Source organism: Arachis ipaensis, chromosome B6 (genome assembly GCF_059453495.1).
Source record: "Arachis ipaensis isolate K30076 ecotype BB chromosome B6, ASM5945349v1, whole genome shotgun sequence".
Lineage (NCBI taxonomy): Eukaryota > Viridiplantae > Streptophyta > Magnoliopsida > Fabales > Fabaceae > Arachis > Arachis ipaensis.
The window spans coordinates 7,348,742-7,362,304 of record NC_142441.1 but is presented as its reverse complement, the minus strand read 5'-3'; the positions used below and the strand labels follow the sequence as shown (position 1 = coordinate 7,362,304).

The window sequence follows — 13,563 nt, the reverse complement described above, 5'->3', positions numbered from 1 at the left end:
TTTTAATTCTTATTATATATTTTTTTTCTTTTCTATTTTCTTTCTGAGAATAGAGTGGCCACCCACCAAAAGTGGTCCCATTTCTTCGTTTGATTATTATTTTATTTCTTTTATCATTGTATTTAATGGGTACATCCCATGTTTCAAACTTAATGATCTACGGTTATTATTATTATTATTATTATTATTATTATTATTATTATTATTATTATTATTATTTTCTGAGGACAGAGGAGTATGATTATTTTTCCTTCTTTGTTAAGGCAAACAAAAGGACTAACTTAATTAGGTGTGGGAGGTGGATAAAGAATCAAAATAAAATTCACAATTTTTATCTGTTGTTATAAAACAAAAGAAAAAAAAAATATTGGCAGAGATATTATGATATATACTAAGGGTGTCCATGGATTGGATCGTATCCGCAAATCTGCGGTAATTATTTGCATCCGATCCGCATCTTTTGCGGATCGGATCGCGGATATCTGCTCTACATTTGCGTATCTGATCCGCGGATCTGCAGATCCGCACTATAATAATTAAAAAAAAAAATAAATATATATGTTTGGTATTATATTTATTTGTTTGTATGTTTTAGTTAGTAATTATTATTCATATATTGTATTATTTTATTTTTGTTATTTAGAGAGAGTTTGATTAAAAATATTTTAGGAATAAATAAGTTTAAAAGTATGAAAAAAATATTTTTATCGAATTCTTTTATATAGAAATATGGTTAAAAAGAGAAGATTTAATTATGCGGATATATCCGATATCCGATCCGCAAATGTGCGGATCGGATCAGACACTAAAAAGTGCGGATATCATATCCGATCCGATCCGATAGAAATTGTGCGGATCGGATCGAATTTTCGGCCATATTCGATCCGATCCGATCCGCGAGCACCCCTAATATACACTTAATTAAATCAAAGTAATTATATTTCATAAATATCCTGCTAGTGCCTTTTGGTAAAACATATCCGCGCAAGTTTGATCCTTTCAAGAGCCACTTCACACTTGCCATTAATTTTTTAAGTCTAACTATTTACCGTGAATCACATGGTCGCGTCTCTTATGCTTGTAGTTGTGGATTACTTGCGTAAATGGTAGCCGCTACCATTGTCTTTCTCGTGATAGTTTTATTAGTCCCAATTCCCCCCCCCCCCCCCCCTCTTTTTTTTTCCAACTCTTTGAAACATTCTCTTCCATAACATAGACCAAATTTGAGCAGTTTCTTCTTCTTTTAAAGTGGCTGCCCTTATATGTTTTCTTGCAGGCTATAGCAACCCGTAATATATGTATTTTACATGCCTATTGTCCTACACGGAATTCCCTATATCATGACACTAATATTAGCCAAAGTTCCAACTTAGGAATTCACTTAATGAAAATTAGTATTGGAGAATGTTTTAAAATTTCTATCTAAGCTTAATAACTATCTATTCTCTTCGGCAAATATATATCACCGTCTCAACTCTCGTACACCTTATGTTTAATACGTGCATTTAATTATGATTTTTAACTTAATATCTCTTATAAAGTATGTTAGCTTGAGTATTCGAGTCTTTAGAAGTATGTTTCTAATATTAAAAACTACCGTTTTAAATTAAGATAATCAATAATAATTAACTTCGTATCTCCTAACTCATCTCTATACAATTTTGTTCAAATCATTTTATATACGAATAGAAAATATATAATATTGTGACTAATATTATACAATTTTTTTGGGAAAAAATATAGATATATACTATTGTAAAAAGCCTAGTGGAAATTATCAATTGAGCATTAATCCAAATGGGTATTAGGCTTAAGATAATGATTATTGGTGCTTCACCTTGAGCTAATGAAGTTTTATGATCAATGGTCCTTTTTGATATGAGTGATTCTTTTATTAGCTAATCACGAGCCTCATTATGTCTTTATTCTCAAATTATATTATATATTAAATGGCTAACCAAAGTTTATTGATTACAATTATGAGTTGTACTTTAAAAAAGAATATCGATATTCATTTTTAGGAAAATAATATATATTTTTTTAAAAAGGCTCTTAATTATAAAGACATATAAATAAATATATAATCATCATAAAAAAATATAAATAAATATAGCACATGAAAGCACTATTGAATAAGTCTTAGACAGATTATTTAAGATTTAATTAGTTCACTTGAAAGACGGGCTACCTTCAAAACTCTCGTGCTTCTTCGGCAGCTCCTACGTTGAAAAGTAAAAAAAAAAATAAAACAAAATATAAAATATGAAAAAAAAAAAAAAAAAAAAAACGTAAGTGGTTTGGTAAGAGTCATGCTCCATCTAACTTGACTTGATATTTGAGAACCATCAACTTTGACACATGGAAGCAAATAGATTTAAGTTCAATCATAGCAGATTAAGATATATATTGTATTGTACCGTGTTTGTACCGACGAAAAAGAAAGAAGGAAAAAAATAATAATAATAATAAAAATAAAAACACTTTTATTTTATGATCATTTCCATCCAAATGACAAAGATATGGCTGTCAAGCCACCAGCAGTAATTTAGTGTTAAAAACAATTTGGATAATATAGATAAAATTCTGATATTAAATTTTATGGAATCTAACTAAAAGAATTACCAAAAGAAATATATCTGTCATAATTTAAGTAATCTAACTAATCTTGTATTTTGTGAAAACACAATTATGATGTAATGTGAGGCCTAATTTGATGGGTAATTATATGTATTTTTATATGAATTAAAAAAAAGTACGACCTAATTTTGGATTATTAGTGTTGAATTAATATATCAAAGACATTGAATATTAAAATATTAATTATTAAAAAAATGATAAAGTTATTAAAGTTATGTCATGGTGTACGGTTTCTTCTAGAAGAGTATATATGAACACATTTGTATAATATGTTGGTTGCTACATATACACACACCCCTCTAGAAGACACTGACCAACTTTGAGGCCATTCCCTTCTTTTCTTCTCCATTTTAATAGTGACCACACTGATTCCCATAATCTGAACCTTAAGAATAGCCAAAAAGGCTTCGAAGGAATGAATGAAAGAAAGAAAGAAAAGCTTGCCCCATCATTGTCACAAAAACAAAGACACACCCCAAGTTTGCTTTAGCAGATTCCAAGGTATCTAACTCAAACCTTTGCAATGGATTTGAAGGGCACTTGTAATAATAATATTAATAATGTTTCTGATGGCTACATGCTTCTTGAGGCCAGTGGTGACTCTGAAGCTGATTTCATCAATCCCAGCATGGTTGAACAACAACATGCTTATGAATATGGAATTCACAATATTGCAGATGTTGATGATGCTCAATCTTGCAGCTATGATGATGAATTTGAGAACCCTTCTGAGAAGCTAAAAGGGTGTTTGAATGCTGCTTCTTCTGCTGATGATGATCAAGATGGGGTAAAGAAAAAAGGTGACTTTTGTGGAAATTCATGTTGTGATGAAGATTTTGGGATGATGCAAGAACATTATAAGTCATGTGTCTCTGATGATTCATGTCTTGAGCCAGCAGATGAGGTGGAGAAGAGCAGGCAGTTCTGGGAAGCTTGTTTAGCTTCTTGATCAATTTGTGTTTGTTAGTGAGCATTTATTTTTCTAAGATCACTGCTTCTTTTCTGGTTTCTCAGTATCCCAATTGAGGATTTGCTTCACCAGAAACATTTATTCTTTTTTTAACTTTATTCTTGAAAATATTGGGTTTGGGGGGTCCACTTTAATTGTATGCATACTTGAACAGAATTGTACACACTACACAAAAAAGTTTATGATTTTCACTCTTTCAAAGATTCAATAAGTTCTGCACTTAGTCCTATAATTGAATGTAGTAGACTGCATCATCATTCTCCCTTCTTTTCTTTATAACACTATTTGATTGATTTTGAAGGGAAGATGTGACATGGTTATTCCTCAAGCTATGTAACTATAGTTGTAATAGTAACATTTGTTTGAGATGTGTTGAAATTCAGATGATCACGTTTTTCCATGGCTGTGAGATTTAGGAAAGTTGGGTGTTGGGAAAGTTAGCCAGGGAAGACATATGGCCCAGCAGCCATAATAGCTGGAAAGTATAGGTTTCATTTGGTCCCACTCATTAAAAATCCTCGGTTCTTGGTGAGTTTCTGGACATGTATACTACTTGTATAGTTGAAACTTTGAATATAAGATGTGATGTTTATATAATTAAAATTAATCACTTTTCAACTCACATAGTACCATATACTTAATTGTGAATTTGTCAAAGGAAAAGATATTTTATCAGAAAATTCTAATCTTTATTATTGGATTTCAATCAGATTGAATTAAAATTAGTTGAATTTCTGTTTTCTGATAATAAGACGTAGAATTCAGTAATTTAATAATAATAATAATAATTACCATATAATAATTGCTAATATGGTAATACTACAGTTATATTAAATTGTTAGTATTGTTAAAGGGTAAATTCAAGATCTTGCAAGGACATGGAGATTTGGAGTTATTAAACTAAAGATATAATCTGGAATATATTGAATTTGAACATAATACACATCATACACAGCATTTTTCAGGTTAAATCAAACTTGGTAGTTCCCTAAGAATTCTAATGCATAACAACCCCCCCCCCCCCCTTTCTTTTCCCCCTCCTCTAGAAATTGTTCAGTACTATAACATACAGAAGAACTAAGAGATCAAATTCAGCCCTAAGCTGAACATAACCTCCTAACAAAATCCACAACAAACAAACAAATCATGTTCCATCTATCAACTATTTTACACAAGCAACCCCTGCTTGTTGAGACAATCTGATACAAGTTACTAGTAACACACTGCTAAAAAAGGACACTAAGGTTCTTAACTAGATGAAAACAGTGGCCCCAACGATTCAGATATTGCAAATTTATCTATTATCTCCACATGACTGGTGTCTGTACTTCCTGTTGATGGGCTACTTGTGTTGACATTCGACCCCTCCGCAGTCAGTGGTGAACTCGAATCGTCTCCATAAGAGGGACTTGAGCACGAATTCCCAGGTTTGATATTAGTTAATGATACAGCAGATTGCTTGTTATAGCCAGAGCAACTTTTGGGGCTACAGAATTCTTCTAGCAAAGATCCTTCAGGAGGAGGTTCTTGTTCTGAGCATCCTTCTTCTGTGTTTTCATTCAAACACTTCAAGAAGCAATGCTCTATCTCGCTTAGAGACTGGACCTCCCTTTCTTCCCCTTCACTGCTATGGCTGCAGTTAGCATCATCATCATGATCGTCATAATCTAACTTTGTTCCCCGCAATTCCCCGCTGGTATCTGTTAGTTGCTGACTGTCATATTCATCCTCAGATTGGCAATCTGATGAGCGAAATGACATGGGAGAATAACCATCTGTTGCTGTTTCTTCGCGTTCTCTAAGTGTCTTCAATATCAGGGTCTTTAGTAAATTCATCACTTGGACCGCATGCATCAGAGCAGTTAATGGATCAGACATCTGTTCCAAGAGACAAAATAACGACACAAATTAAAGTCATACGGTATAGTACTGTGCATTATTGTAATAAAGCTATAGAACCAAGTTGTAACAGCATGCTATACAGAAATGGCAACTATTTTAACTGTAGTTTGTTTGGTAATAAATATTGCAAATTGCAAATTCTTGTCTAAAAGAAGGTAAACATGACCAATTAATCCATTGCTACAAAATTTTACATATCATTTCCTCAAAACATAAGGATACCATATCAAGTAAGTACAACAAGAAAAAGCTAACAATTAATAAGGCTTCATACCTGAGTCATGTTTGGAGCAAAAACCATAGCTATATTTCTAGCATCCATTTTGTTATACTCCTCTTCTACAACAACATCAGCCATGAGATCAATGGCCCAGTTGAGCAAGGCTGATTCAGTTGGCTTTAGCTGCTTCACAAGCTCAACAGCATCTTCTTCTGTATTGCACTGAAGAACTTGCTCAGGGGAAAGTCCATCGAGCACCCCCGAAGGAAGTTCTCGGAACCAAGCTTTAATTAGCCCTGCCAAGCAATGAACATCAATGTCTTCCGGCACAATGCCTCTATTCAGCTGGTCCCTTAATAGCTCCTCTTCGCCGTTTTCCGGGTTTATCCTAAATATACCTTCAGCCTGAGAATTCGAAGAAGAACCAAAACAAAGGGAAAACAATTAGTCTCATATTCTAATACTGATTCTCACAAGAAATTAGTGTTACAATGTCATGAATTATGTACCTTTAGGCCTTCCTGTGAGTATAGTCGCTCCTGCATTAGCAAGAGAATAGTTGGGACACTGTTTCCTTTTGAATCATAAGAACATTGCATTGATTCAGCTGAGACACCAAAAACACTAACACTGCAAGTATTGGTGATGGAAAAATCAGATTAGAATAACAGAATTACAAAATGTAAAAAAGTATCCATGAATTAAATATTCTAAAAGGGGGTAAAAATAAGCATGAGAACTTTTCAATCCTATGTTTTCGTTACCGTTAGGGATGCTTTTTAAGCAAATAAAGGTAAACCCTAATTTTCTTTCTTTTTTTTTTTTTAGCTTTCATAAAACATTCCATCTAACTTTTAGTTATGAATCTGAGAATCTTCTTTCTTTCCTTTACTTTTCTCCCATCTAACGTTCTTCTATCACATATCTGAAGTCAACCCCAATAAACTTGACTAGTTTCAATGAAAGCATGGATTGTACGAAAAATGTTAAACGAAGTACCTAGCACTGGGAACAGGAGCGGGAACATGAACCTCTAACTCAACGGGGAGACCAAGGAAGCCATTGAAGCGATCGAAGGTGACATGACTAACGTGCTTAACGTTTGTGGGCCATCCAATCTCCATTTGATGAACGGTATTCGATATCACATCTTTGGGACTGTCTACACTGCAAGCCACCATTGATTTCCTAAGCGCCGCCAACAGAACCGCCACCGGAGACAGCTGGTTCTGTTCGTCGTCGTCTTGCTCCGACGCTCTCCTACCACCACCGCATCCAGCGCCCTTGCTCACCATCACTGCCCCTGTCATTCTTCTTATCTTGTCTCTGTATCTGTGTGTATAATGTGCAGGAATGAAGATGGAGACAAGAGAGGTTTTAAATTTGAGGATGAGGCTTGTTACTTGTTTCGTTTGTTTGTGTTTGTGTTAGTGTGAGTGTGGGGTTTTGTGTTTGTTGCATTCATCTTCTTTTGAAGGCTCGCTCTCTCTCTTTTTGTACTTCAACGGCCACTCGTTTCAAATTTTGCTTTATCTACAGTCCTCTCTCTCTTTACCCCTCCTTTTTGGCTCATAATTACCCCTCTTTGCCACTCCACATTCAACACCACAAACATTTTCTCCTCCTATTAATTCTACTCTCTGTAATTGGAACATCATGTTTTCATTTATGATTTTTTATTTATTTTTTAAATATTTTTAATTATATACAATTTATGAAAGAATGTTATTTGTAAGATTTTAAGGGTTCTTTCGGACAAATTTGTTCGGTTAATAATTTTTAGTAATTTTGGTCAATCTAAATATTAAATTATTTTTAATAAATAAATTTTATTAATTTATATATATAAATTTTAAAAAATATAAATACAAAATGTATCGATTTATGTATATAAAATTTTGATAAATATAAGTATAAATTATATATTTTTTACGTGTAAAATATTTATAAATATGAGTGTAAATTATTACTGAAAAAAATAATAATATAGTGATATGACATACTAATTCTTTAATTGGAACCAGATATACTTATCATTTTAACTAATCTCACATTACTATTATTATTATTTTTTTTTTTGAAATAAAGAAAGCTCAACACATTAAAGTGGAGCAAACAAATAAAATAAACATAAAGACCTACTAACAAAACCCATTCCCTGCCATCTCTAGCATGTCATCAGCCTCCCATAGGATCACCACCACGCCATTCTGTGTAGCTCAACACTATTCTTGTGTGAATTATCTGAATATTTGTTTTTTTATTGTTAAATATTCGAGTATTACGTTCTAACCAGATGTTCCAAATTACAGCAAAAAACGCTGTCATCTACAACTTCTGTCCTTATTGCCTACTATGCATGCCATACCAACTCTCAAATAATTTTTTAATGATTCTCAAAATTATCCATTCTCTACTCAGAGACCTCAACCACTTGCACCACACTTATTATTATTATTATTAAATATTTGTGTGCCTGATAGTGAACCAATATCAATTAATAAAAATCCTAAATCTTACTCACAGCCTCAAAATTATTACTAACAAGATAATTTAACTACAACTATACAATTAATAAAATTTCTAAATCTTACTCATAACCTCAAAATTAATTATCGTATACAAATTCATATTTAATATTTATATAATAAAATTAATTATACAACAATAAAAAAGTTTGATTATTCTATAATGATAATTTTTATTATTCTATTGTAAAGTATTTGATTATTATGTTAACTAATTTTTTTATTAAAAGAATATGTGAAACAATATGTAATAGATATAGATAAATAGATAGTAATAAATTTAGTAGCTAATTTTTAGTATTGATGGAATATTTTTTATTTAACTACAGCTTATTGGGTAAAATTATTAAAAATATTTTTTTATTAAATTAAGTATTACTGTAGTAAGAAAATGTAACACAAGAAGACTCGATAAAATAGGAGAGTGTAGGCAATCTAGGCATATTAAAGGTTTTATTTGTAAAAACGTGAAGTTTGTATTTGCTATTTATTATGAGCTCACATGACATCAATGTGTGAAAATTAAGGCCATTGAACTCGAACTTGGCTTACAAAACTCAGTACCAAATCTACAAACTCGTTTTCTTTGAATGCAAAATTCATTGAGCGCTTAAACGAATTTTTGTATGCGTACTCATTACCGATAAACACATTCAAACAATCATTAAGCAAATGTACTTTGTTCGATAATGTTGTGTAATGAGTAATGACAATTACCAATTTCCAATCAATCACATTCTATAAACATATCTTAGTAAAATTCGAATTTGTTGAAGACCGTTGAATAAAGAGATGACAAAAAGAGTTATTTTTTTATTGAGGGCAAGATCCCCTTGCTTCGATCATCAAATCACTGGAGACAAGACAAGACAACTTTGGTGCGATACCCTTCATATAAGGTCCTTGTTTTACAGATTCCAAATGTATTATGAGAAGCGAACCAAGATGCACTAATAAACGTTACTACCTTTTTCTATTAATAAACGTTACGTTGCTCGCAAACTTTTTTTGAGAGGTTTTACTTTCTTTTCCTTTTAAGAAAGAAGAGCCCATGCTTGTGTTTATGGATACCACTACTCATCCTTCATTCAGCCTTTCAATTTAATATTTTATTATTTTAATTTTTAATTAATTATGTTTCCTGTTCTTAAGAAACTACAATTAGTTTTAGAAAAATACTACTTACATTTAAAATTCAGCATTTGTTCAGCTTTTTAATTTAATAATATTATTTAATTATTTTTAATTAAGTCACTTTATTATTTTTTAGTAAACATATTGTTAATCATATTTAGTTTAAATTTTATTTAATTATATGTGTCTGTTTTAATTTTTTTAATTATTATAATAAAAAGACTAATTAAAGAAATAAGTTAAAAGATACTTGGTTGCATTGATAAAAATATACTATATGATAAAAACTCAAGTAATATATGTTTAATAACCAACTCTAATAACCAACCAAAAAAAAAAGAGAACGAGTGTCACATAAGATGACTAAGTCCATCAACTAAAACAAATACAAAAATCAAACCACCAAATAAAAATGTCACTTTGTACAACTCTAACATCCAAATCTCTTGTACTACAAATTATTTAAAATAAAACACCTTTTAAATTTAACTTCAATTTACACATATTTAATTTATTTATACAAAATATAACAATTTTTAATATTTATTATATACTATCGTTAATTTACTGTCCCGCGTATCACGCAGGTTTCATTCTAGTCATGTTATAAATATACTAAAAATTAGTCTCTAATTAACCATTTTATATACAAATACATATTTCGCATTTTATAAAATATTTTTTTTATATTACTGTAAACAAATTTGATTATTCTAGTAACTGAATTATTTAGTTCTTTATTTTTTAATATTCAAAATTTAAAATTTTATTTTGTTAAAGATGATTGATAAAATTGTGAAAGAATAGGAAAAGCAAAGAAAATAACTTTTATTGATTGTTGATTGATTGAATTGCACTGAAGTGTGTTGTAAACTATGAGGGTAAAACTAAATATATATAGAGCATTGTCCTATGAAAGATAAAAGCAAATAAAGATAAGATAAGAACAATTAAAGATAAGATAAAGATAATATAATAAAGACTAAAATTAAAATTGAATTTTTGTATTCTGTTGGGCTGAATTTGTGGGCCACGATACTTCTTTATTGTTGTCATGGGTTAAAGTAGAAGAGTAGTTTAATAATGATTAACCCAATAAAATTAAAATAGAGATTACAAATTAAATTGAATTAATTTAAATTATATTTCAAATTATAATAGTTTAGAAAAAGGAATTTTGTTATTGGGAGAGTGAGTGAGTTAGTTTCTATGAGTGATTAGTTAGTTACTGTGGCTTAGTTAATTCTGTTAGTGTTTGGAGGAATGGCAGTGGTCACTTAGTTAATTCTGTGTCCTAGTGTGTATAATAATATAAATCGATATAGTTACACTAATAGTAATTTACTTGTACAATTTGGATATAACAAAATTCATGTTCTTTTTTCTGGATATTCTGATCTTGGTAATCAAGATCTCTAATATGGTGTCAGTCTGAAATTATATTTTTTTAACAGTTTTGCAAACACTCTTGAATAGTTAGAAATAATATATAATTAAGCAACCAAATAAGATGTGAGCATTATAATGTAAATCTAAAATAATTAAGCATAAATTTACTATTAATAAAAAAAATCAAAATAAAAGATTTTTGTTTTGCAACTAATAAACAATAAAACTCAATTTAAATTATCCAATGAGTAAATATTCTGCACTTTCACATTATCTCCGATAATAATATTTTTAAGTGGGATAAGAGTAGGAACATGGCGAACCATTTGAAACTTGCCATGAACGTTGATATCATGCCAAGGAGTCCCAAAAATACAAAAATCTTGATTTTCACGATCATGGTAGACAATGCAACTCGGTAATTGAGATGTGGTTACCGAATATTTGAAAATGGGAGTCCAAGATTCTCCAACTCCATATCTTTCCATCATCCACATTGATACAAGCAACTCATTAAAATACATGAAGCAAAAAGAACCCCTGAAATCTGCCATGGCTTCTCTACCTTGACCCGTGGGCGTGTTAGAGAAGAATTGAAACTGCTCGGTGTCAAAATTAAAAGTCCATATTGAGGCATTTCTATCAACATCTCTACCAATCCAATGAAGTGCCCCATTAAAATAATAAGGACGTTCGAACACATATCTCAAATGCTTGGGATAATCTACCTCAATATTTATCCATGTCGACGTTCCAACTGTGTGCATTTGAACAACTATTCGATGATCATGTTTAAAGATATGTCTCGTTATCTTGTATTGGTTTGTTTTTGGGTGAAAACCAAAACACCAAGATATTTGCTCGCAGGGAGTCAAGATTGGAGGGTGTTTTGGAAGTCTTATGAACTCACCTGTTATTGGATTGCAAACAAATGAAATGTTTCTATCTATTGACCACCTCATGTGAAAAAGACCATTACAAGAATGCACGTTAACATAAACTCTTTTACTCTGGAATGATTTGGGAATAGGGAGAGGAATCTCAAATTTAGGATGAAGTTTTATGCTGCTACTATTATTGGGTTCCAGGACCTCAAACAAACTGAGACAGAATGGATTGTTTCTCCATTCAATTCGATCATATTCAACAAGATGAAAGATTCTTGAATGGCAGTGTCGGATCATGGTAGCAGGAAGTGTATAAGTAAAGAGTAATTTGGCAAAGTTTGGATCAGAAATCAATGTATTCCAATGCTTGCAAACACATCTACAAATGAGAACAGATTTCATGGGAAGTCTAACAAAGATGTCGGTAATTATATCGACTGGAAGACTGGCAAAATAAGAATTTCGTATTTGGGATTTCCTGGCAATCAAGTACAAAATAATTCAGAAAAAGAAAAAGAAGAAATTTACGATATTGTTTTGTGTTACTTCATGGAGAAACAAAATATAGCTTACCTCACCCAACATGCAAAAAAGCATTGGAAGAGAGATTTGATCATTTTTTCCATCACTCTCACGTGGCAATGATTGTTGGGAGAAGGCAGGCACTCGGCGATTGAAGCAAGTGAAGTTGAAGCTTTCAAAGGGAGTTTACTGGTTTTTATAACAACCATACTAGCTGAATGAAAAAATCAGTTATGAATTACTAATATATTTTGTAAAGAAACTTTTAAATAAACTTTTAAAAAACCACAAACAATAGCATCGGCTACGTTATTTTCTGTTTTTATTGATCAAATAAGAACAAGATCGGACTAACCTTAAATTAAGGATATATATACAAATATAAAATACCAAAATAAAAAGAATGAAATAAATAAAAATAAAAATAAGATAAAATTAGATAAAAAAAATCACTTTACTTCAAATGGTATAATATCTTCTCGCTCGTCATTTTTTTTTGCTGATTTCTCGTACTCGACATTTAATTTTATTTGTGCATTTTATACTTTGTCACAAATGCTACAATAGTTTGATAAGTAGTATTTATAAATTTTACATTAGGTCGAGAAAAAATTTAATCATAAACCTATAAATATAAAATTCAATCCTTTAACTAAATTAAAATTAAATTAAATTAAATTAAATATCATAACAAGTAAAAAATTAAAAATATAAACTAATAACCTAAACTAAAATTAAATATTATAACAAGTAAAAATATAAACAACTTGAGGTTCACCGAAAAAGTATGTTAAATAGGGTTGTTAGGCTGTTTCGATTTTGAAGAAAGTATCACTTCAATTCAAATTTCAAATGACTTGATTTTGATTTTATTTTTAAATTTAATTATTATATAAACCTTTTAAATTTTTATTTTTTTCTTAAAAGAAATATAAAACTAACATGAGTTAATACAAGACTAAATAAAAGTAAAAATAAAAGTCTACTCATTTTATGTTCATATATATATATATTGCATGAAATAAGTGAAACAACTTAATGATAATAACTTAAATCTACTATAAAAGTGATAAAGGTATAATAGGTACTGTATGCAATAATAAAAAAAAGGTAGAGTGATATGGATTGTTACAAGGTAGTTATGCATTTAGGGAGAGATTCCTTGTATTGCTGCATAGTTGCTTAAATATGTTCCATCTCGTCCTATATATATATATATATATCAAGTCTAATATAAAATTCAATCTTTTAATTAAATTCAAAATATATTAAATTAAATTAAATAAAAAATATAAACTAACCTAAACTAAAATTAAATACTATAACAAGTAAAAATAATATAAACTAACCCGAGGCTCACCAAAAAACAGGTTA

At 30.3% G+C, this 13,563-nt stretch overlaps 3 protein-coding genes across 3 annotated transcripts; 1 reads left to right on the top strand and 2 right to left on the bottom strand.

Moving 5' to 3' along the window:
* Positions 1 to 2,972: 2,972 nt before the first annotated feature.
* On the top strand, positions 2,973 to 4,204 carry LOC110263131 (uncharacterized). Its single transcript, XM_088491677.1, has one exon. It carries the CDS (start codon positions 3,161 to 3,163, stop codon positions 3,584 to 3,586), a length of 426 nt encoding a protein of 141 aa, XP_088347803.1. The 5' UTR covers positions 2,973 to 3,160; the 3' UTR covers positions 3,587 to 4,204.
* Positions 4,205 to 4,499: 295 nt separating this feature from the next.
* LOC107645583 (rho GTPase-activating protein 2) lies at positions 4,500 to 7,266 on the bottom strand. The gene is made up of 4 exons (XM_016349633.3): positions 6,729 to 7,266; positions 6,239 to 6,359; positions 5,784 to 6,134; positions 4,500 to 5,485 (listed from the first exon to the last, which is right to left on the bottom strand). Exons 1-4 carry the CDS (start codon positions 7,037 to 7,039, stop codon positions 4,856 to 4,858), a joined length of 1,413 nt encoding a protein of 470 aa, XP_016205119.1. The 5' UTR covers positions 7,040 to 7,266; the 3' UTR covers positions 4,500 to 4,855.
* Positions 7,267 to 11,007: 3,741 nt separating this feature from the next.
* On the bottom strand, positions 11,008 to 12,284 carry LOC110263678 (F-box protein At2g23160-like). The gene is made up of 2 exons (XM_088490355.1): positions 12,241 to 12,284; positions 11,008 to 12,145 (listed from the first exon to the last, which is right to left on the bottom strand). Exons 1-2 carry the CDS (start codon positions 12,282 to 12,284, stop codon positions 11,008 to 11,010), a joined length of 1,182 nt encoding a protein of 393 aa, XP_088346481.1.
* Positions 12,285 to 13,563: the final 1,279 nt, after the last annotated feature.

What these genes read in the sequence shown, in the direction of transcription:
- LOC110263131 (XM_088491677.1), top strand. Translation starts at nt 3,161, where the DNA reads ATGGATTTGAAGGGCACTTGTAATAATAATATTAATAATGTTTCTGAT.
- LOC107645583 (XM_016349633.3), bottom strand. Translation starts at nt 7,039, where the DNA reads ATGACAGGGGCAGTGATGGTGAGCAAGGGCGCTGGATGCGGTGGTGGT. An exon ending in ACTCACAGGAAGGCCTAAAG is followed by an intron (nt 6,135 to 6,238) that starts GTACATAATTCA and finishes TCGAATTCTCAG; the next exon opens with GCTGAAGGTATATTTAGGAT. An exon ending in TTGCTCCAAACATGACTCAG is followed by an intron (nt 5,486 to 5,783) that starts GTATGAAGCCTT and finishes CTCTTGGAACAG; the next exon opens with ATGTCTGATCCATTAACTGC.
- LOC110263678 (XM_088490355.1), bottom strand. Translation starts at nt 12,284, where the DNA reads ATGATCAAATCTCTCTTCCAATGCTTTTTTGCATGTTGGGTGAG. An exon ending in TTTTTTGCATGTTGGGTGAG is followed by an intron (nt 12,146 to 12,240) that starts GTAAGCTATATT and finishes CTTGATTGCCAG; the next exon opens with GAAATCCCAAATACGAAATT.